Source organism: Equus caballus, chromosome X, assembly GCF_041296265.1.
Source record: "Equus caballus isolate H_3958 breed thoroughbred chromosome X, TB-T2T, whole genome shotgun sequence".
Taxonomy (NCBI): Eukaryota; Metazoa; Chordata; class Mammalia; order Perissodactyla; family Equidae; genus Equus; species Equus caballus.
This window is the reverse complement of record NC_091715.1, coordinates 128,533,349-128,557,931: the sequence shown is the minus strand read 5'-3', so window position 1 is coordinate 128,557,931 and position 24,583 is coordinate 128,533,349. Positions and strand designations below refer to the sequence as shown.

Below are 24,583 nucleotides of genomic sequence, written 5' to 3'. Positions count from 1 at the left end.
CCCAGTCTATGGTATTTTGTTTTGGCAGCCTGAGCTGACTCAGACACCTAATCTAGGGTTTTCTTAAGTTGGATCTGGGAAACACTGTTGTGCCTGGACTGTGAGAGGTGTTGGGTCTAGGGTCAAACTCCTTTGAGAATGCCGCATAAGATCAACCCCTCTTGGAGATCCAGGATATAGATCAGAATACCATGTCTCCTCAGGCAACGGAAAGAAAAGAAAAAGGAAATAAATGGAACTACATCAGACTAAAAAGCTTCGGCACGGCAGAGGAAACCATCAACAAAACAAAAAGACAGCCCACCAACTGGGAGAAAGTATTTTCAAATCATATCTGACCGGGGTTAATTTCTAAAATATGTGAAGAACTCATCCAACTCTACAATGAAAAACTGAACCACCCGATCAAAAGTGGGCGGAGTATATAAACAGACATTTTTCCAAAGAAGATATACAGATGGCCAACAGGCACATGAAAAGATGTTCAAAATCACTAATTACTTGGGCAATGCAAATCAAAACTACAATTAGATATCACTTCATACCTATCAGAAAGGCTGTGATTAAAAAGACAAGAAATAACAAGTGTGGGAGAGGATGTGCAGAAAAGGGAACCATCGTACACTTCTGGTGGGAACGTGAACTTGTGCAGACACTATGAACACAGCATGGAGACTCTGCAAAAAATTAAGAAGAGAACTACCATGTGATCCAGCTATTCAACTACTGGGTATTTATCAAAAGAACATGAAAACACTAATTCAAAAGGATACATGCACCTCTATGTTCATCACAGCATCATTCACAGTAGCCAAGATTTGGAAGCAACCCAAGTGCCCATCTACAGATGCAGGAATGAAAAAAATGAGACATATATACACAGTGGAATACTACTCAGGCATAAAAAATACAAAATTGTGCCATTTGCGACAACATGATGGACAATGAGGATATTATGCTAAGCGAAATGTCAGACACAGAAAGACAAATACGGCATGATTTCACTCACATCTGGAAGATAAATGAACAAACACATAGATAATGAGAACAGAGTGGTGGTTACCAGAGGGAAAGATGGTGTGGGGAGGGCAAAAGGGGTACATATGTATGGTGACGAATGGAAACTAGACTTTTGGTGGTGAACATGATGCAATCTATATAGAAACTGACATATAATAATGTAAACTGAAATTTAAACATGTTATAAACCACTGTGACCTCAATAAAATAACTTTAAAAAAAGAATATTAAAGGCTTCCAGAGCACTAGAGTAACACCTACATCACAGGTTCTTTACCTGGGGATTACTTTGGACGCACCTGTGAACTGTGCTTTTGTTTTTGTTTTAGATATGTGTCCAGGCCCTGACTCTGCTCCTCACTTAATGAACAGGAATATCTAGGGGTCGAGCCTGGACATAGGTATATTTTCAAAGGTCACAGATAGTTCTGATGGACAGCACTAATGACGAGCCGCTAAAGGCATGCTTTTGTGGAGCTGAGCTGGGGAACTGCTGAACTAGGACAACGCTCTCCTTTTACAGGGGAGGAAATTGAGGTCCCCATAGGGAATATGAACTGCCAAGGTTTGAGCACAGAGCCAGTAATGTTTGAACCCTTTTTCCTCTGATATAAATGGCCTCTAGATGGCACAGGCAGAAAAGTTTTAGTCTGTGTCTGCACAGGCAGAAAAGGTGAACAATGACTGGATGAATTTGAGCTTGAAAATACAACAGTTGAGTCAAATGAGTGTCTCTCATGATACGGTGCCTCGGAGCAGGTAGCTGCTGAACTGTGTCTGTGGATACCTCAGAGGCCAGGTTTCCAGCCTGGGAAGAGGAGGACTGAGGGAAGATGAAGTCTAGTTTGGGAAGGGAGAGGTGAGGGACAGCAGTCCCTTTCCCATAGAGCCTGTTGTGGCCAAGTACCAACCACTCTGCCCACAGCACCAGCTCCTGGGTCCTGACTGATGGGCGTAGACACATGTCACACTATGGCAACTGGTTTCCCCAAGCCCCCTGCCAGTTGGTATAACCTTTGAGAAGGAATAATTTTAAAAATACATCTGATGATGGGGCCGGCCCTGTGGAGTGGTTAAGTTCACGCACTCCGCTTCAGCGGCCCAGGATTTCGCCAGTTCGGATCCTGGGCGCGGACATGGCAGCGCTCATCAAGCCATATTGAGGTGGCGTCCCACATGCCACAACTAGAAGGAGCCGCAACTAGAGATATACATCTATGTACCTGGGGTCTCTGGGAGAAAAAGGAAAAATAAAACCTTCAAAAAAAAAAAAAGACACATCTGATGAAGGGCCACTTAGAGAGATGCCTTTTGAAATCCAGTCATTTTGAGAACCTTTTCTCATGTCCCAACTGTTCTTCGTTAGAATCTTAGAATATTTGTAGAGTTTCAGACTCTCCCAGGCTGATACTAGAGTTCTCACCTTTTATCTGCTACCAATTCAAAAGTGACCTTGGGCAAGTCACCTCCCATCCCTCAGCCTCAGTTTCACCATCTGATCATCCAATTGATTCTCATTAAACTGCGTCAAGAACTCAGTGACAGTTTGAATGATGGCTAATACTTGACTTCTGTGACTCTAATAATTTCTGTGGGGCGAGATACAGCAACATACACACACACACATACTCACAGGAAGTGCTCGTGTGCATTTCAAATGCTTGTTATACACTTAGTAATGGCTTCCCTTTATTTAGAATCATCAAGGGAGAAGTCCATAGATATACCAGGCTCCAGACACAGAGCTCCAGCTGCAATTCTTCGTGATTCCCTTGGATCCGTCATCTTCTGTGACTTGGCCTCATCATCAGTGTCTTGGAAGATGGCTACAGCAGTTCCCTGGGGTCACGTCCAGATCTGACAATTTCCACAGGCTAAAAAAAAAAAAAAAAGGACCACTCTGCCCTGCATTGACTTCTTAGGAGACAGGAACCCTTTCCCAGAAGCACCCTAGTGCACTTTCCAGATTCCACTGGCCCTGATGGAATCACATCCCTGTTGTTTGCTTTTCCCTTCAGTGATATAGGGAATGGTAGAATTATGCCTAGCTTGCACCAATACTTGTCAGGCAATGAGCACTGAAATCAAGTACTGTTAACCTCTCATTCCTACCAAAGTAGAGAAGATAAAATGCTTAGAGTGTGAAGATGAGATCATTCCAAATCCACTGAAAAGGATTAAATAATCATTTTCATGCTGTGAGTCAATATTTGCTGTCTAATCTATTACATGGGACCAGTGTGTCTGTGTGTGCTGGGGGTTGGGCCATCTCATGGAGAGTTTTATATCCACCATCCATAGATGCTGTCATCCTTCTAGATTGACTTAAGGCGTGTTATCCAGGGGTCTGAAGTGAGATGCAGTGTCCAACAAGGAATAGAGTTAAACACAGAATGAGTAGTAGGCATTCATGAATTGTATTCACTGTGGCTGGGCTCATGCAGCAGGCTGTGATTCTGGCTTCTGGGTGGCCTAATGCAAACCTTTGTCAGATGGTAGCCTGTGATGTATGGCGTTGAGTGACTAGAAGCCCACTGATGTAATGTAGGGGAAGAAATTCAAAACTTCTGAACATGAGAGACTGTTTTCCATGTCATGAGCACCCACCCATTAACTCCCTAACTTTGCCCTCCAAGGAACTTAAAACATCTGTCGTGTAACCCTTGCCGTGAAAAATTGGTGGGTAAGGGAAGCATTAGAAGCTGTCAAAAGCACTTCTGTTGGCTGTTCTGTCCAGGCTGAGGATGCCAGTGAGAAGCAGGTGCCATTCAAATGGACTCTGCTGTGTAGCGTGTTGGAGGGAGTCAGTAATAGAGGAGTCCAGGGGGTGGCGGGTATCAGCAGCAGCAAGGTGGGCGTTATCACCCAACAGACATCTGGGGATCATCTGACATGCTGTTGTGGAGGGAACTGTGTCCCCCACGCCAGATTCATGAGGGGAAGCCCTGACTCCCAGTGTGCCTGTATCTGGAGGTGGGGCCTCTCAGGAGGCCATTAAGGTTAAATGAGATCATAAGGATGAGACCCTGTTCTGATAGTCCTGGTGTCCTTATGAGAAGAGGAAGAGACACCAGAGCTCTCTCTATATACACACACACACAGAGAAATAGACCCCATATGAGGACACAGTGAGAAGACAGCCATCTGCAAGCCAGGAAGAGAGGCCTCACCAGAAACCAACCCTGCTGGCACCTTGATCTTGGACTTCCAGTCTCCAGAACTAGGAGAAAGTCAGTGTCTGCTTTTAAGTCCCCCAGTCTGTGGTATTTGTTATGGCAGCCTGAGTGGACTAATATAGATGCTGAGTAATCTGCTATAACACTTGGGAACCTTCCCCTTAGCTTTCTCCCAAAAACACCTGTGCCCACTGACCTTGCCAATGTGCCAGGGCCAGCACAGCCCAAAGCTCTCAGAGACCCATTGGAAACAACCTGTAAGTCAATGCTAGTGTGACAGGACCCAGAACAGCCCTGCAGTAGCACCTACACTGGTCGGGGGAGTGCTAACTTAGGTTAGGGGAAATGAAATTCTACCCTGAGTCACCCACTCAGTAGCCTCAGTGACATGCTGACCACTTCCTCTGCGATTATTCTACCAGTTCCTGGATATACTTAGCATCAGGCACCATCCCCACTCTGCTTAGAGTGTGCACTTTTGGTTATTGTGGTGGATGTTCAGCCTCACGGTGCTCACCCCGCTACCCATATGTGGAGGCTTAGAACCATCTCAGACACTTGGGTCTCCTTTTACTCCCACCACACCAAGTCCCCAACCTCCTGTCCAGGTGGAGTGTTCCTCATCTGGCTGGTAGCCGTCAGGGCTGCCCTGAGGTTCCTTTGCTTCCTCTACCCTCTGTGCTCCAACACATGGTGTCAGGGAGAACAGCAAAGTCATCTCTACCCGCTCTGAGGGAAGAAGAGAGCAGGCACGGAGTGGGAGTTTACCCCCATCCTTCTCTTCCTAAGTCCTCCACACTGTGGTCCCTCCTCTCCCTGCTGGTACAGGCTGCTCCAGGAAGCCTCCGACTTCAGAAGTCTCCCAGTGGAGACAAGTGTCTGTCTCCTATATATCTACCCCCACACTGGCTGCCCGTGCCCTGGAGAAAGGGTATGAGCATAAGAAGATGCAAAAGGAAGCTATTGGATCTCCCCTCCGTATCCACAGAGGAAGCAAAATGCTATGGCTCATCCTGGTGGGAACGGCAGAGACCTGGCCACCATCCAAGACTTGGAAAATGCAAGAGCTATTCCTGCCACACAGGAATGTGGCCGGAGTGATCCACAGGCTAATATGGATCCACAGCTAAACAGGTCCCCAGCTGCTGTAGGCTAACCTGCTAGGAAATCTACTCCTTAGCCATTCTCATCTAGCAGATCCAATGGTGCTCACAATGTTTGGGGTAAATCATTGTGCTATATGGAGCCTTTTTTTTCACTTTTGAAAAATAAATGCCACTTTTTGTTCTGTTTTTACCTTTACTATGACCTTGCAGTGATTTTGCTCATGCAAAGTTCCATAGAGTTAGGAAGTCCTGCGCTAACTGAAGATTGATGGCCATTTTGAGTTTTCAAGCATTTCCTTATGGTCTATGATTTGCTTAGAAAGCGTGGAAATCATGTCTCATGTAACAACTCAGGAGCACTTTAGGACTTACATACACTATTGCAGAAAGATAGGAAGGCAGAATCCGCCTGGCCTCATGTGCCACTGCCCAAGGACCCTTCCCCCAAATTTCCTTCTAATTGTAATAAATTCATTTCTGATAAGTTTTAATTTTAATTAAAGGAATACATGCATATATAGTTTTTAAAAGATCAAATAGTATAAAAGGGCTTATAATGAAAGGCAGTGAATTCTTGCCCCTCCTCGTTCTGCACTCTTGGTTCCCCATCCCAGAGGCCAAAACTACACGTCTGTTGAGAGGTTACCTCCATTTTTCTCAATAATGTGCTTTTATTACTACTTCTTGACTTGGTTACATGAGGCATTTTTTGCTAACTTCCTGCTGTCCCCTCGGCTCTCCTTCTCCCTGGCTGTGCTTGTATCACTACTTTAAACTCTTCTGTTGGTTTCCTTGTTCACTTGAATAACACGATCCCTAAATCTGTCTTATTCTTTCAACTGGAGACAGTACCTGGACTTCTTACCTTATGAGAAGAACGCCGCTGTTCTGTTTCCTCCCCTTTGCCTGTTAACTTGTTGCCTGGACTTGCACACTGTCAAAGTTGGGAACATTCCCATCTGCTCTCTAACCATAATGAAGTCTTCCCTGCTTTGCCTAGAGTTTTACTCTAAAAATGGAAAACCATAACTAACATTTTCATTGTAATGATTATTTGAATACTGTTCACTGAATGACAGAGTGGGATGCTACCATTGAATTTTCTCATCTGTGACTGCACGATATTGCAGTGCATTCCCTGTCTCTCACTCCTGGCGATGGTTTACAAGAAGGCTCCATCTGAGGTTGCTGCATATTTGAAGCATGCTTTCCTCAAACAGTCTGAAATCTTTGTTTTCCCCTCTAGTTTCTGTTTACCATTGTGTTTCTTTGGGAGGAAGAAATGTATGCTTTCCAGGTCATGTTATTAATTTCCTTCTGCTTCTAACTCCATCCACCTGTTGCTGAGAATTCATTGCCTTCAGTTGGAAGTCTATTCACTTCTTATTCTAATTTAGAAGACTAGCCTCCTCTTTGCACCATTCTTGTACAGTTTCTGTCTATTTAACTTAGTGATTTTTCCTTTTTTTCCCCTTAGGGCATCCTATGCCCATTGACATTTCCTGAAGTTCATGCTGCCTTTTGTTTTATGGATGCAAGAACTTCTCAAATGTTTCTGAGGATTTTCATATTTCTAAATTCTTTTCTGTTCCTTGAATTCTCTATTTCTTTGAAAGTCCACTTTCCATTATATCTAAGGCTTTGTTGGTTACATTGCAGGCTTTCTGCAAATCATGATTCTAGCTGCCCATTTCTATTAAAAGATGTGGCAATGGAAAGACAGACGGGCCAGTCTGTGTGCCCGAGTGCAGCTGGTCGCTTTGCTCTAGGCTGGTGAGCTGGTGGGTGGAAGGTAGCTATCCTGCCCAGGACACCCCTTCATCAATGCCCCAAAGTTCTTTGCTCTAAATATGTACCTGCAGGTGGATGCTGAGCATCACGGAGACCACAACATAAAAGTAGGGGTAGTTCATGCACAGGCCTGGTCGAAGAATGTGAGCAGCACACACAGGAGCCCATTGCAGAAGGTGCTGTAGGAGCCGCGGGCCGCCACTGAGTGCAACAGCTGCACCCCCAGGCCTGACAGGGCCGCCACCACCATTGGGCTGATGGAGCCTCCCATACTGTGCCCAGAGCCCAGGGCCTCCAGCGGGCTCCGTGAAACCACCGACCAGCGGGCAGAGGGACAGACGTGGAAGGAATTGGTGTGGGAGGCCAATTAGGCAGCCACAGATGTGAGCTGGGCTGCCCAGCAGGTGCCCTCCTTTCACTGCAGCACTCAGGCCATCGCTAGTGCCCAAGGGCTGGGCGGGGGGAGGAGGAGGCATGCTAAATTGCCTCCTCCCTCCCTCCCCGGAGCCAAGGTGATACTGAGCAAGGACTTGACCTGCCCCCTGCAAGAGAAAAGGCCAAGCAAGCAGTGGTAGAGAAAGAACTTTAATAAGTGATAAGCTAGTATATCTGAACGTGGTGGACTATCATCCTAAAAAAACCCATCTTAAAGGGAGCTGATTTGGACATGACTTATATAACACAAACGAGGTTGGGGAGGGTGCTCAGAAGTGTCAGGTGATGGATCACCACACAACGTTGGGTGCCTCTCCATAGCGGATCTGCTGAATGCAACATTCCTGAGAAATCTAAGAAAATCTCAGTTACTTCTTTATCTGGGACAGAAGGAACAGTTTGGGCAGAGGACATAAATTTTCTGCTAACAAGTTATTCTTTCTACCTGTTACGGATTAGCTTGCCTACATGCAGTTCTAAGCGTTTTTCCAAAGCACATTGTGAGAATAAGATGGGGAGGGGACATGTGGCCTTGGGGGCCGAAGTTCCAAGAGTCCTCTGCACAGGGGTGACTGTCTTTCATATTTCTTATGACGTGCGGAGCTTACAGTTGGTCATTTTAGCTTCTCAATGCTCCTGTGTGATGCTTAGTCAGGCGGAGGGCTGTCAGCAAGCTACTCTCTTACCAGGCGTCCTCCTGCTGTTCTGCAAGGCAAGCTCAGAAACTTTGGTTACTTTGTTTCCCACATTAACCTTGTGGATACAGGCACAGTTTCATCCTAATCCAGGGAAACTGTAACTCCTTTGTCCTTGGTTTCAAAGGGAGCCCCATGGGACAGGGCTGGGTGGGGCGCCAGAGATCCCTGGCACTGAGAAGGGGAGGGGAGCACCGGAGAGACAGGGGACTAGAGGGGGGAGGGGCGCGCAGCTTACCCGGGAGACCTAACTTCCTGGCCCTGCTCAAAACATTGGAAAATTTCTTTCATAAACATGATCTTGAGCAGCTTAAAAGTGTGAACAGATTTCCTGTTGCCTCAGATCCTTCTAGGAACTTTTTCAATCCTTAACTGTGAGCTAGTACAAATATACAAAACCTACTAATTTTCTGAACTTTAAAATGTGTGCATTGTTTTAATGAGTCAAGTGACTTTTTTGTTTTTCCTTTGGATCTTTAGTATTCTTCTAATGGGAAAAGTTATACCAACAAGTTTTTAGAAAGTTTCAAGAGCACAGTTAGAACAATGGAAGGCAAATTCCCTGAGTAGCCCCCATCCCACCCCTGCCATGAACTACTACTCTGTTTCCCTTATATACCTCCTGACTTGGGATGTTGATATATTGCTTTTACCATATCAATGATATACAGCTACTTCACTCTCTTTAACGACTAATTATTACACCAATATATATGCTGACTAATAATGTTCAATGATTTATTTAACCAGTTCCCTACTGATAGATGTTCTGAATGTTTCCCGTTTTCCTATGCCAAAGAGTGTTGCAGTGAACATCCTTGTACACATGAGTTTACAAGTGGCAGAAGAGTATAGATAATATGATCCCATTGTAACCGCAGGCCCTCCAGGACCAGTTCAACTCATCCCATCTCTTATCAACAGAGTGATTAAGAATTGCCCTTCAGAAAATCTGCGAAGTCATATAGCCAAAGCATGCACAGAAGAAGAAATCTTGACCTGAAATGACTGCAGAACCAAAGATCCCTCCTCCCTACAGGACCCAAGGACCTGGACAAGACCGGAACTTGAATGTCAGACTCCTATCAGAAGCGAGGGTTCCCTCATTCAGGAAGATCCAGTGTTAAATTCCTTCCTTACCTCATCAAAAATGTTTAGCACCCTATCATAAAAGTTTAGAACCTCATCATAAATGTTTAGAACTCTGTCATAAATGTTTAAAACCTTACCATAAATGTTTGACACCCACCAATCAAAACTACCCTGCCAGCGTTTCCACGTGCCAGTCTGTTCTCCCTAACCTCTTAAATTTCGCCACAAATCCTGAATTGGGGAGACACATCTGGGAGCACATGTCCCCTGTCTCCCTGCAGGTTGATCTCCCAGAATAAAGCCGATCTCTTTTCCCAGAGGCTGATGCTGTTATTAATTGGCCATTTATGCACACTGAGCAAGAGAACTCCAATTTTTGTGTGATAACATCATCTTTATAAAAAACAATTACATAAACACATATATTTAGTGTTGGAGATAAAAAAGTTTTACTAATACATATGGCCGATCAAAAATTTTAGAGACCAGGACTCTATACAACATTGAGTGTTGATCTTGGAATTTTTTTCACCACTACAATAGGCAATAATTATATCTCATTCTTCTAATTTGCATTCATTTATCAGTGAAACTTAGCAACTTTTCTAAAGTTCTTAATTTTTCAATGTTGTTTCACTGATTGCTTCTAAAACATTATAAATATATATTATGAGAAAAGTAAAATTCCTAGGATCACAACCCCCAGAAAGAAAGACTATTAATAGATTGGTATATGTTTTTATCAATTATTAACATATATTAATAAGCAAGGTATATATACATATATCACACACAAATCATAAAATAAAAATGGAATCAGACAAACATACTGCCCAGACAATTGCTTTTAGACATAAGGACATATCTTACATATCTTTCAAAATTGATATCTTATGAGCTGTGTATTATTCTTTATGGATGGCTAGTAATTAACTGATGGTTTCACATTTTTCATGATTGTAAACAATGTTGAGATTAATGTCTTTGCATGCATATCTTTGTACACTTCTCTGATATTTCCCTTGGATACAGTTTTAGAGAGGGAATTTTTGGATCAAAATGTTTTTGTCTGTTTAAGGATTTTAATACAGGTTGTTAAAATGCCTTCCACACAGTTTGTACCAGTGTATCCATGAACACCCTCAACTTTCCTAATAATGAGTATTGACGTTCTCTTAAATCTTGGCCATTCTGATAGGTGAAAAAAAAAATCTCACTGTTTTAATGCGCATATTTTGATTACAAGCAAGGTTAGACATCATTTATATGTGCATATATCTTTGCACGTTTGTATGTAAGGAACTACTCTGTCAAAAGTTTTGCAGTCTTAATTTTTTTTTTTTTTGCTTTTTCTCCCCAAATCCCCCCAGTACATAGTTGTATATTTTAGTTGTGGGTTCTTCTAGTTGAGCTATGTGGGACACCGCCTCAACATGGCCTGATGAGCAGTGCCATGTCTGTGCCTAGGATCCAAACTGGTGAAACCCCGGGCCACCAAAGCAGAGCACATGAACTTAACCACTTGGCCACAGGGCCAGCCCCTTGCAGTCTTAATTTTAATCAATATTTTCAATTACCATGTAAAAAAGGTTGTAGAAATTTGCACTCTCTCAGGCAATGTGAGGCTGTCCATTTCTCCACACCCTTGTGCATATTATTATTATTTTATTACTGATAGCCTAAAAGCAAAGCATTATTCTAATTATTTTAATTTGCTTATATTTGATTACTGGTGAGGCTGAATATTATGCTTATTGGTCATTCATAGTGGTGTCAAAAGTAAGGAGGACCAGGTGGACCAGATGACTGGCTAGCAGGTGGAGGCCTTACAACTAATACACAGACTAAAGGGTCCTGGAGCCCCCAGAGATGGTATCAACAGTGAGGAAGAGGAGAGTTAGGCAGCTGTCCTCTCTCCTCCCCATAGCTCCCTGCCCCACAGGCTGCCCAGGCTCTGGCCCCTTTGCTAATTTTTGCATTAAAATTTTTGCCTATGGCATGCAGAACAGCACAAGCAGCCTGAAATGATAAAATTTCAACCATAGCCCTTTGGAGAAAAATAGAGTAGACAAAACGGCCTAAGATAATGCATTAAGCAAAGGAAACGCCTCCTTCTCCTTCACACCACACACTGAATATAAAATCGTAGTAATAGGGAGAGTGACATCAGCAACATGGGGGCGTGAGCTCCCCTGGGACTCTCTCCCCTCCAAATTACAACCAAAAAGAGCAACTGCTTTCCAACCAAAAAAAAAAAAAAATCCTAATAACAGAAATCGTCAGAGACCCACAGCAGCCAAACGATGGAGGTCGGAGACACTGGAGCCGCCCTTGGAGGAGCTGGAATGGGGTAGGAGAGAACTCCACCCCCTCCCCTAGAGACTGGGATCACTGCCGCGGGTGTGGGAAGGAGCGGGGTAGAGGCCGCATGTCTGGGGATCCTCCAGGACTCCCACCCTGGTGCAGTGGAAACCCTCTAATGGGGAAAGCTTTCACGTGTGGGAACCCCAGCAAGCCAGGGCCCTGGGAGACCAGAAAGGGAGAGCTGATCCAATCCAGGTCTGTGTGAGTGAAAGTGCCCCTCCTCTCTCAATCCACGTTGCGCCCCACCATCCAGGCTGAAGGCGGAGGGCTCAGAACGCAAGGCTCTCGACCCCCATCTAGTGGCGACAGGCTGTAACTGCAACCCAATAATAGCATCATGCGCAGAAACCGCTCCTCTACCATTCAGCAATTTATAAAAGCTCCAGTCCAAAAGAAAAACAATAAAAATACAGAAGTAGGTCCTGAGGGCTTGGGAATGGGTAAACTAAGTGAAGATGAGTTCAAAATAACTATCATCAAAATACTCAATGAGGTAAAGGGAAATGTGGAGAAACAACTCAATGAGTTCTGGAGTTACTTCACAAAAGAGATTGAAATTATAAAGAACAATCAATTAGAAATATTAGAGATGAAAAATACAATGGATCAGATAAAACAGAATACGGATTCCCTGAATGCCCATGTAGACACCATAGAGGAGCAAATTAGCAAAATCGAAGATAGACAGGCTGAATGGCTCCAGACAGAGGAAGAAAGAGAAATAAGAATTAAAGAAACTGAAGAAGATCTCAGAGAAATAGCTGACTCAATGAGAAAATGCAACTTAAGAGTCATTGGAATTCCTGAGGGCATGGAAAAGGAAAATGGAGCAGAAAGTGTGCTCAACAAAATAATATAAGAGAACGTCCCAAATCTAGGGATTGAAAGAGAAATGTGTGTGGAGGAAGCTTTCGGATCTCCTAGAGTTGTCAATGTAAAAAGACCTACTGCAAGGCATATAGTAGTAATAATGGCAAAAATGAATGACAAAGAAAGAATACTCATGGCAGCAAGGCAGAAGAAAATAACCTACAAAGGAACCCCCATCAGACTTTCAGCAGATTTCTCTACAGAAACCATACAAGCTAGGAGATATTGGAGTGACATATTCAAAACTTTAAAGGATAAAAATCTTCAGCCAAGAATACTCTATCCAGCAAAAATATCCTTGAGATATGAGGGAGAAATTAAATCTTTTCCAGACAAACAAAAGCTAAGGGACTTTGTAGTCACAAGACCTCCACTACAAGAAATCCTCAAGAAGGCTCTCATACCTGAAAAAAGAAAAAAAGGGAGTAGGGGGTCACAAAACACAGAGTAGAGAGACAGATAGAATCTGAATAGGATAGCAAATATTCAACGATAGCATTAGGATAAAGGGAAGTAAATCACCAAAGCAAAGACAATCTTATCACTCTAACCACAAACTCACAACACAAGTTGATATAAGAGATGAAAATAATAATTTAGGAGGGGAGGAGGAAAGGGACTGAAACAGTCTAGGCTAAGGAAGTAAGAGACCACCAGAAAATGGACTATGTTGTACATGAGATTCTGAATACAAACTTCAGGGTAGCCACTAAACTAAAAAACAGAACAGAGAAACAAAACATAAATAAGGAAAAATATAAGAAACCCAGCATAAGAAATTGTGGAAGTCAACAGGTAGGCTAAAACACACAGGACGAGAAACAAAGGAAACACAGGAAAACTGGAAAACAAGCAAAAGAATGATGGCATTAAGCCCTCATGCATCAATACTCACCCTCAATGTAAACGGATTGAACTCTCCAATAAAAAGACACAGAATGGCAAAATGGACTAAAGAACAAGATCCAACAATTTGTTGCCTCCAGGAAACACACCTCAGCTCCAAGGACAAACACAGGCTCAGAGTGAAGGGGTGGAAGACAATACTCCAAGCTAATAGCAAACAAAAGAAAGCAGGTGTCACAATACTTATATCAGACACAACAGACTTCAAGATAAGGCAGGTAAAGAGAGACACAGAGGGCCAATATATAATGATCAAAGGGGCACTTCATCAAGAAGAAATAACATTTATAAATATCTGTGCACCCAACACAGGAGCACCAAAGTTCCTAAAGCAACTACTAACAAACCTAAAAGAAAATATCAAAAATAACACAATAATTGTAGGGGACCTCAACACCCCACTCACATCAATGGACAGATCATCCAGACAGAAAATCAACAAGGAAACAGTGGAGCTAAACAAAAAGCTAAAACAGTTGGACTTAATAGACATATATAGAACACTTCATCCAAAAACGGCAGAATACACATTCTTCTCAAGCAAGCATGGAACATTCTCAAGGATAGACCATATGTTGGGAAACAAGGCAAGCCTCTACAAATTTTAAAAAATTGAAATAATAACAAGCATCTTCTCCGATCATAATGCTACAAAGCTAGAAATTAATTACAAGAAAAAAGCTGAGAAAGACACAAGGATGTGGAGACTAAACAATATGCTATTGAACAAGCAATGGATCATTGAAGAAATTAAAGAAGAAATCAAAAAGTACCTGTAGACAAATGAAAATGATAACACGCCATACCAACTCATATGGGATACAGCAAAAGCTGTATTAAGAGGAAAATTCATCACAATTCAGGCACATCTTAAGAAACAAGAAAAATCCCAAATCAGCAATCTTAAACTACACCTAACTGAATTAGAGAAAGAAGAAAAAACAAAGCCCAAAGGAGAGAAATAATAAAAATCAGAGCAGAAATAAATGCTATTGAAACAAAAGAGGCAGTAGAAAGGATCAATGAAACAAAGAGCTGGTTCTTTGAGAAGATAAATAAATTGACAAACCCCTAGCCAGACTTAAAAGAGAAAAAGAGAGAAAGCTCAAATAAACGAATCAGAAATGAAAGAGGAGTATTAACAACAAACTCCGCAGAAATACAACGGATTATAAGAGAATACTATGAAAAACTATATGCCAGCAAAAAGGATAACCTAGAGGAAATGGATAAATTCTTGGACTCCTACAATCTCCCAAAACTCACTCAAGAAGAAGCAGACAATTGGAACAGACCAATCACAAGGAAAGAGATTGAAACAGCCATCAAAAGCATCCCAAAGAATAAAACCCCAGGACAAGATGTCTTTCCTGGGGAATTCTACTAAACTTTCAGAGAGGATTTAACACCGATCCTTTTCAAGCTATTCCAAAAAATTAGGGAGGATGGAACACTTCCTAACACATTCTACAAGGCCAACATCATGCTGATACCAAAACCTGACAAGGACAGCACGAAAAAGGAGAACTACAGGCCAATATCACTGATGAACATAGATGCAAAAATACTCAACAAAATTTTGGCAACCCGAATACAGCAATTCATTAAGAGGATCATACATCATGAGCAAGTGGGATTCACACCAGGGACACAGGGATGGTTCAACATGCGCAAATCAATCAATGTGATACATCACATCAACAAACTGAGGAATAAAAACCACATGATCATCTCAATAGATGCAGCGAAAGCACTTGACAAGATCCAACAGCCATTTATGATAAAAACTCTGAAAAAAATGGGGATAGAAGGGAACTACCTCAACATAATAAAGGCCATATATGACAAACCCACAGCCAACATCATACTCAATGGGCAAAAACTGAGTGCCATCCCCCTGAGAACAGGAATGAGACAAGGATGCCGTCTATCACCACTCTTATTTAACATAGTACTGGAGGTTTGGGCCAGAGCAATCAGGCAAGAAAAAGGAATAAAAGGAATCCAAATAGGGAGGGAAGAAGTGAAACTCTCACTGTTTGCAGACAACATGATCTTATACATAGAAAACCCCAAAGAATCCATTGGAAAACTTTTAGAAGTAATCAACAACTACAGCAAAGTTGCAGGGTATAAAAGCAATTTACATAAATCAGTAGCATTTCTATACTTTAGTAACAAACTAACAGAAAAAGAACTCAAGAACACAATACCATTCAGAATCACAACAAAAAGAATAAAATACCTCAGGGTGAATTTAACTAAGGAAGTGAAAGACCTATACAATGAAAATTACAAGGCTTTTCTGAAAGAAATGGATGACGACATAAAGAGATGGAAAGACATTCCATGCACATGGATTGAAAGAATAACCATAGTTAAAATGTCCATTCTACCTAAAGCAATCTACAAAGTCAACGCCATCCCAATCAGAATCCCAATGATATTCTTTACAGAAATAGAACAAATAATCCTAAAATTCATATGTGGCAACAAAAGACCCAGAATTGCTAAAGCAATCCTGAGTAAGAAGAACAAAGCCGGAGGCATCACAATCCCTGACTTCAAAACATACTACAAAGCTACAGTAATCAAAACAGCATGGAGCTGGTACAAAAACAGGTGCACAGATCAATGGAACAGAATTGAAAGCCCAGAAATAAAACGACACATCTATGGACAGCTAATCTTCGACAAAGGAGCTGAGGGCATACAATGGAGAAAAGAAAGTCTTTTCAAGAAATGCTGCTGGGAAAACTGGAAAGCCACATGTAAAAGAATGAAAATTGACCATTCTTTTTCACCATTCACCAAAATAAACTCAAAATGGATCAAAGACCTAAAGCGGAGACCTGAAACCATAAGGCTTCTAGAAGAAAATGTAGGAGGTACTCTCTTTGACATCAGTCTTAAAAGGATCTTTTCAGACACCATGTCTTCTCAGACGAGGGAAACAAGAGAAAGAATAAACACATGGGACTTCATCAGACTAAAGAGCTTTTTCAAGGCAAGGGAAAACAGGATCGAAACAAAAAAACAACCCACTAACTGGGAAAAAAATATTTGCAAGTAATACATCTGACAAAGGCTTAATATCCATAATATATAAAGAACTCACACAACTCAACAACAAAAAATTAAACAACCCGATCAAAAAATGGTGAGGAGACATGAACAGAAATTTCTCCAAAGAAGATGTACGGATGGCCAATAGGCACATGAAAAGATATTCATCATCGCTGATCATCAGGGAAATGCAAATCAAAACTACACTAAGATATCACCTTATACCTATTAGAATGACAAAAATAACTAAAACAAATAGTAACAAATGTTGGAGAGGTTGTGGAGAAAAAGGAGCCCTCATACACTGCTGGTGGGAATGCAAACTGGTGCAGCCACTATGGAAAACAGTATGGAGATTCCTCAAAAAATTAAAAATAGAACTACCATATGATCCAGCTATCCCACTACTGTGTATCTATCCAAAGAGCTTGAAGTCAGCAATTCCAAAAGTCCCATGCACCCCAATGTTCATTGCAGCATTATTTACAATAGCCAAGACGTGAAAGCAACCTAAGTGCCCATTGGCAGATGATTGGATAAAAAGGATGTGGTATATATATATATATATATATATATATATATATATATATATATATACAATGGAATACTACTCAGCTATAAAAAAGAACAAAATCATCCCATTTGCAACAACATGGATGGACCTTGAGGGAATTATGTGAAGTGAAGTAAGCCAGCTAGAGAAGGATAATCTCTGTATGACTCCACTCATATGAGGAATTTAAGCATGTGGACAAAGAGAACAGATTAGTGGCTACCAGGGGAAAGGGGGTTGGGGGGTGGGCACAAAGGGTGAAAGGTTGCACTTACAACACAACTGACAGACAATAATGTACAACTGAAATTTCACAAGATTGTAACCTATCATTAACTCAATAAAAAATTTTTAAAAAAATAAAGAAAAAGAAAGGATAGACTGACCAGGGTTCAAATGAGAATGAATACCTGCCATATTAAATATGACAAATTAAAATATTTGGAATTTTAAAGTGTTTAGAAATGTGGCAAAAGAAGGGACTCAAGCTTTAAGGCAGAAACTCTAGCATACATATAAACTGCTTATCTTTGACAGGTGGTATAGGATCTGATGATGATATTTCAAAGAAACAAAAACTGTCTTTAGAAAGATTAAAGAATAAAAAGATCTCTCCTTTGCCAGTGGCAGTTTGTCAATTTCTAGCCTACCATGAAAAACACCCTTAAGAGCTTTTTCTTTTTCCATTTTGAAAGATACGTGTTCACTGTTCGAACACAGCAAGGTATATATGTTATTTATTTATTTATTTGACCTTTTAAACTCATCTTGGCAAAAACTTTGACCAAAACACCAAATAATGCCCAATAAATTGCTTTATAAGGAATTTGTTCAATGTACTTTTAAAAAAATTAGCTAATTCCTAAGATTACTTTTGCAGTGTAAATTCTCAGTTGAACCTTAACAAATAATAGTCATAGAGTTGAAGATCTCTTAAAAAAAATAGTAGTAATAGGTTAAAGTTATTGTCTTTGGGAAACTATACAAGCCTTCTGTCTCTTTTTTCCCCACAATACGGTGCATATACTTGATTCTTGTATCTGAATCACTCACTCTTAATATATATGGGAGGAATATATTTTTTAACTGCTATATTGATCTACAGATAATAGATTTAAATTTTATCAGAGGCTTTTGTAAGAGAAGACACTGAATTTAACATAGGTGTTTAACTCTCCAAAACAAATAGAAACAATTATAAAGAAGTGCAAAATAAATTCATTCATAAAATTAGTGGAAGGGGTGAGGATAAAGGACTGAAGAGCTTTATAAACTTCTGGAATGAATGAAGATTGAAGTTATTCTTCAAACTGAAGAATAACTCATAGTGAAGGGCATTACAGCCCAAAAAATCTCTCTCGCAGAGGCAGAAGCCATTTTCGTGGAAGAAGCACCCCCACCACACTCTCCAGGTATGGAGAGTGGGAGTAGAAGGATGACATAAAAGAGATGAACATTTGAAAATCTATTTGAAAAATGACTGAATAGGTTCATTTCCACCATTTTCCCCTGACCCCACTTAGTGGAAGAGTTTATCTCCTGGATCCTGGAACGGTGTTTCTCTAAAGAAATTGAGTGATATGTCTAAAAAGGGCTAGGGCTAGGGCTCCTGAATGGGGAAGGAGGATTGGTGCCTATGGTAGAGTGTAAAAATCACCACAAATGTTTCCCCTGCCTGAATCTATAACTTTGCATTGACATTGCAGATCCTCTCATCAAGGAGTAGTCTATTTTTTTCTTGAATCTATCATATTACTTGCTTTGGTCAACAGGACATTGGCAAAAACAGTGCAAGCAAAAGCTAGAAAAGTGCTTATGCATTGGGGCCTGCACTCTTGCTAGTCTTTGAAACATACTGCCACCATGTGAACAAACCAGGTGATGAGACTCATGCCCCAGTCATCCCTGTAGCCCCAACTGATGGCCAACCAACCTGTAGAAGCAGTGTCACCAAGACCACCAGCAGCAGCTGACCACAGACACATGAGAAAATCCAGCTGACACCAGCAGAAGAATAGCCCAGCTGAATCCAGCCCAAACTGCCAATTCCCAACAATTATTCATTAAATGGTGGGGTTTTAAGCCTATAAGCTTTGAATGGTTTGTTTCACAGCTAACTGGCAACCAGGCCCCAGAGTAGAGTTACAGAGCAGAGTGGTAACGAAAATGGTCTGGTCCACAGTGACCTTTGGTGGTGATTACTTGATCATGGGGACCCTAGGATTGAAACAGAAGCATGACCCATTTAAATGAATGAATTCTGGCAAGCAGAAAGTTGGGTGGCCATGATAGAGTGTCACAGCCCCTCAGGTCATATACCCAGAGTCCCTAGGAAGAAAGAGAGACTGAGTATCTTGAGGAAGGATGCTATGATAACATTATAATTAAGTACTGTGAATCTTCCTAGCTATGCCCAAAAGGACTTGCAGCAATTTCCCAGGGTAACTGTTCAGAGGAGAAATACAAATCCATAAACTCTCCAGAGATTATTGGACAATGGCTCCGAGCTAACACTCATCCTGGTGATTCAGAGCAACATTGTTGCCTACAGGGAGGGCTAATGAAGATCAAACGATAAATGGAGTATTGGCCCAAATCCAACTCCTGGTGGGCCCAGTGGGTATACAAACATACTCTGTGGTAATTTCTCCAGTTCCTGGGTTTACAGTTGTGATAGATATAACCAGAAACTGGAAAACACCCCAATTGGCTCCCTGACCTGTGGAGTGAGAATTCTTGTGTTAGGAAGGGCCAGGTGGAAGCCTGGAACCTACCCTCCCTTACAATTTTAGCAGTAATAGCAAACACACATATATAGCACTTTTTATGTGCCAGACACTCTTCCAAGCACTTTACATATATTAACACATTATTCCTTGAAACAGCACTACAGAGTAGGTACTATTATTGTACACATTTTACAGAAAAGGAAATTAAGGCATTGAAAGCTTAAGTAACTTGCCCAAGGTCTCTAGTTAGTAATTGGTGGAACTGGAATTTAAGCCAGAAACTGGCTCCAGAGTCTGTGCTCTTAACCACTATGCTGTACTCTCAAAATATTAAACCCAAACCAATACTGCATGTACAGAGGACTCCCAGAAATTAGGGTCACCACCAAGACTTTAAAAACTCTGGGGTAGTGATCCCTATCACATCCCCATTTGGCCAGTGAAGAATACAGAGGGATCTTGAAATAGAAGTAGTATATGTGGATTGGCCTCTAGCAGGTTCTGAAGACACAAGTAAGGTACATGAGCAGTGGTTCACACTCCCAGTGTGTTAGCGCCTGCCACACTGCCTTCCCTTTCTCAACCTACACTTACAGTTTCATAGGGACTGTTATGGACTGAATTGTGTCCTTGCCAAATTTATGTGTTGAAGTCCTAACCCCCCAGTACCACAGAATGTGACTGTATTTGGAGATAAGGTCTATCGACAGGTAATTAAGGTTAAATGAGATCATTGTGGTGGGCCATAATCCAACATGGTTGGTATCCTTATATGAAGAGGAGATTAGGACAGATAGACCCAGAGGGAAGACCATGTGAAGACAGATGGAGAAGATGGCCAAGGAGAAAGACCTTCAAAGAAAACAACTCTGTTAATACCTTGATCTCTGACTTCCAGCTTCCAGAACAGTAAGGAAATAAATTTCTATTGTCTAGCAAACTAATATAGGGACCTTTCTATAACCAGTTATATTAGTCGGGGTTCTCCAGAGAGAAGCAGAACCAATAGGATATATAGAGATAAATATAAGAGATTTGTTATAGGAATTCTCCCTCACAAGGTTATGGAGGCTGAGAAGTTCCACAATCTGCTGTCTGCAAGCTGGAGAATTTGGAAATCCAGTGGTATCATTTTATCTAAGTCTGAAGGCCTGAGAACTGGGGGATGCTGGTGTAAGTCCTGGAGTCTGAAAGCCCAAGAACCAGGAGCTCTGTCTGTTGTGCAAGGGCAGGAAAAGATGGATGTCCCAGCTCAAGAAGAGAGTGAATTCTCCCTTCCTTCACCTTTTTTGTTCCATTTGAGCCCTTAAGGGATTGGCTGATGCCTACCCACATTGGTGAGGGCAGATCTCTTTACTCAGTCACAAATCGGATGCTAATCCCTTTCAGAAACATTCTCACAGACACACCCAGAAATAATGTTTTACCAGCTATTTGGCCTCCCTTAACCCAGTCGAGTTGACACGTAAAATTAACCATCACACCAGTTGTTTGAGGAGTAGATAACTCAAAGATATTTAAGTACAGTTTTGTATGACATAAGGGCACTTGTCAGAAGCATATTGCTGCAGCATCAGAGCTCCACACAGGGATACCCCAGAAGGGCAGTGAAGAAGTAAAATCTTCTCTGAGAACATAATTTCAAGTGGTCTATCTGGTTGTTTGCTTTGCTTGGAAGGAGAAATGGCCTAAGGTATGGCTGTACACTGTTTGATGTTCAGGGGCTTGGAAAGAACAAAATGTGTAGTATTGGTGACAAGATTTGGGAGAAGTGACATGTGGTTGGACCTCTAGGAATGGCTACAGAGTGTGAATACATTTATGTTCCATATAAGTGCCCAACAAAGGGCACCAACTGTGATGAAGGCTCTCAATAATCATGTGAACAAGATGACTTGTATAAGAATGTCAGTCAGCCCCTTTCCTGAACCACTCTGAAGCTTGCTCAGAGGCCCATGTACAAAGTGGCTGTGGTTGCAGGGATAGAGGTTCTGCATGGGCTCAACTACATGGACTTCCCCTCACTAAAGCTGATCTAGCTATCAGAACAGTTGAGTGTCCAATCCCAGCCTGCCAATAGCAGTGGCCAATGCCAAACCCCCAATATATACCATTTCCTTGTGGTGGGAGGAAGCTCCAACCAGCCATCTGGTAGCAGAGTGATTACTTTGGGCCCCTTCCATTATGGAGGGGCCTACAATATGGATTTGCCTCCTGCAACACTTCAACAAGCACCACTTTCATGGGCTTGCTCACAATTATGATATCCCACACAGTACTGCTTCTGACTAAGGAACTCATTTTACAGCAAAAGAAGGCAATAAGGAGCTAAACAGAATTCGTGTTGCTCATACCTTATCCTGCATCATCTTCAATGGTGGGTTGCCTATTCAACATCTATTTGCAAGTATTTTCTTCCTGTCCCCTTGATTCTGGCCTTTGCTGATTGAGAGGCCTCCCAGTACAAAAAACAATGATTCCATTGAACTGAATGTTGAGACTGCAACCTAGCTATTTGAGCTACTCATGTCACTGGACCAAGAGGCAAAATATGGACTTTATTGATGTGATTGATCCTGATCATCAAGAAGATGTTTAGTTGTTCTTACAATGTAGGCAGAGAAGATTAAGTCTGACACTCTGGGGCTCCTCATAATACTGCTGTGTTCAGTGGTAAAAGTTAATTAAAGATTACAGCAACATCACATAGGCAGGACTATCAAGGCTTCAAAACTCTCAGTAATGAAGCTCTACCTCAGCACACCAGGCATAGAGAACTTGATAGCTGAGAAACTGGCTGAGGGCAAGAGAAAATGGAATGGGTAGTGGAAGAAAAAAGTTATAAATACCAACTATGGCCTTGTGACTAGTTTTAGAAACAAAATGGAAGTTGCCTGTTTATATATTCTTTTTTCCTTATTTTGTCGTGTGTGTGTGTGTGTGTGTGTGTTAATATATTCTCTTCACCCTGTCCCCTTACATAGGGTATGTTGATGGTGGTTGAACTTCACAATTTAGTTCACAAATTACAGAATATCAGTACATGATTGTGATGAACTTAAAGAGGAATGAGCATTGTTCAACAATCCTGAATTTAGAGGTGCATGTGATAACTTGGGAGACTTTGGGCATCCCTTTTCGGGGAGAAGTTGAGTGTGATTTGTTTTGTACAAGGCATACTTGTATTATGTTAAGTGGGAGCATGTTATTGTTGCTGTCATTGTTATTTAGAATTTTAAGTGTGGAAAAGGATTGTGTAGATATCCGTCATTAATTGAATCTAATCTGGCACGGAAAATATCTTGGATACCACATTCTTGGATAGCAGAAGCCTATCTTTCATTAATGTATTTTTTATTGCGATAACATTGGGTTATAATATTGTATAAATTTCAGGTGTACCTCATTATATATTTCAATTTCTGTGTAGATTACATCATGTTTACCATCCAAAGGCTGATTACAATCCATCACCACACACATGTGCTTAATCACCCCTTTCCCCTTCTCCGCTCCCCTCTTCCCCTCTGCTAACCACCAAGCCAATCTCTGTCTCTATGGGATTATTTGTTGCTGTTTTTATCTTCTACTTATGAGTAGTCACCAGATGAGTGAGATCCTATGGTAGTTGACTTTCTCCCTCTGACTTATTTCACTTAATGTGATACCCTCAAGGTCCATCTATGTTGGTTGTCACAGATGGCCAGATTTCATCATTTCTTATGGCTGAGTAGTATTCCATTGTGTATAAATACCATATCTTCTTTATCCATTTGTCCCTTGATGGGCACCTAGGTTGCTTCCAAGTCTTGGCTAGTGGGAATAATACTGCAGTGAACATAGGGGTGCATGTATCTTTACACATTCATGTTTTCACGTTCTTTGGATAAATACCCAGCAGTGGAATAGATGGATCATATGATAGATCTATTCTTAATTTTTTGAAGAATGTCCATACTGTTTCCCATAGTGGCTGCACCAGTTTGCACTCCCACCAGCAGTGTTTGAGGGTTCCCTTCTCTCCACATCCTCTCCAACACTTATTGTTTCCTGTCTTGTTAGTTATAGCCATTCTAACGAGAGTGAAGTGATATCTCATTGTAGTTTTGATTTGCATTTCCCTGATAATTAATGATGTTGAACATCTTTTCATGTGTCTGTTGGCCATCTGTATATCTTCTTTGGAGAAATGTCTGTTCAGATCTTTTGACCATTTTTTGATTGGGTTGTAAGATTTTTTGTTGTTGAGATGTATGAGTTCTTTGTATATTTTGGATATTAACCCCTTATCAGATATATGGTTTGCAAATATCTTATCCCAATTGGTAGGTTGTCTTTTCGTCTTGTTGATGGTTTCATTTGCTGTGCAGAAGCTTTTTAATTTGATGTGGTCCCGTTTTTTCTATTGTTTCCCTTGCTTGGTCAGACATGGTACTTGAAAATATACTGCTAAGATCGATGTTAAAGAGGGTACTGCCTATGTTTTATTCTAGAATTTTAATGGTTTCAGGTCTTACCTTCAAGTTTTTAATCCATTTTGAGTTAATTTTTGTGTATGGTGTAAGATAATGGTCTACTTTCATTCTTTTGCACGTGGCTGTCCAGTTTTCCCAACACCATTTATTGAAGAGACTTTCCTTTCTCCATTGTATGTTCTTGGCTCCTTTGTAAAAAATTAGCTGTCCCTGGATTTGTGGGATTATTTCTGGACTCTCCATTCTGTTCCATTTATCTGTGTGCCTGTTTTTGTGCCAGTACCGTGCCATTTTGGTTACTATAG

At 41.3% G+C, this 24,583-nt stretch overlaps 1 protein-coding gene and 1 long non-coding RNA gene across 3 annotated transcripts in view; both read right to left on the bottom strand.

Annotated features, from left to right (window-relative positions):
- Positions 1–2,684: 2,684 nt before the first annotated feature.
- LOC138921813 (uncharacterized) overlaps positions 2,685–24,583 on the bottom strand; it is a 76,314-nt gene continuing 54,415 nt past the window's right edge. For both annotated transcript variants that reach the window (XR_011434668.1, XR_011434669.1), the window contains one exon: positions 2,685–2,894. This is a non-coding gene — a long non-coding RNA (uncharacterized lncRNA). The remainder of the gene's footprint in view (positions 2,895–24,583) is intronic.
- Positions 7,147–9,577, bottom strand: SMIM10 (small integral membrane protein 10). Its single transcript, XM_070258287.1, is given in 3 exon segments — positions 7,147–7,217; positions 7,220–7,395; positions 9,525–9,577. Coding segments are annotated over 3 exon segments (300 nt in total).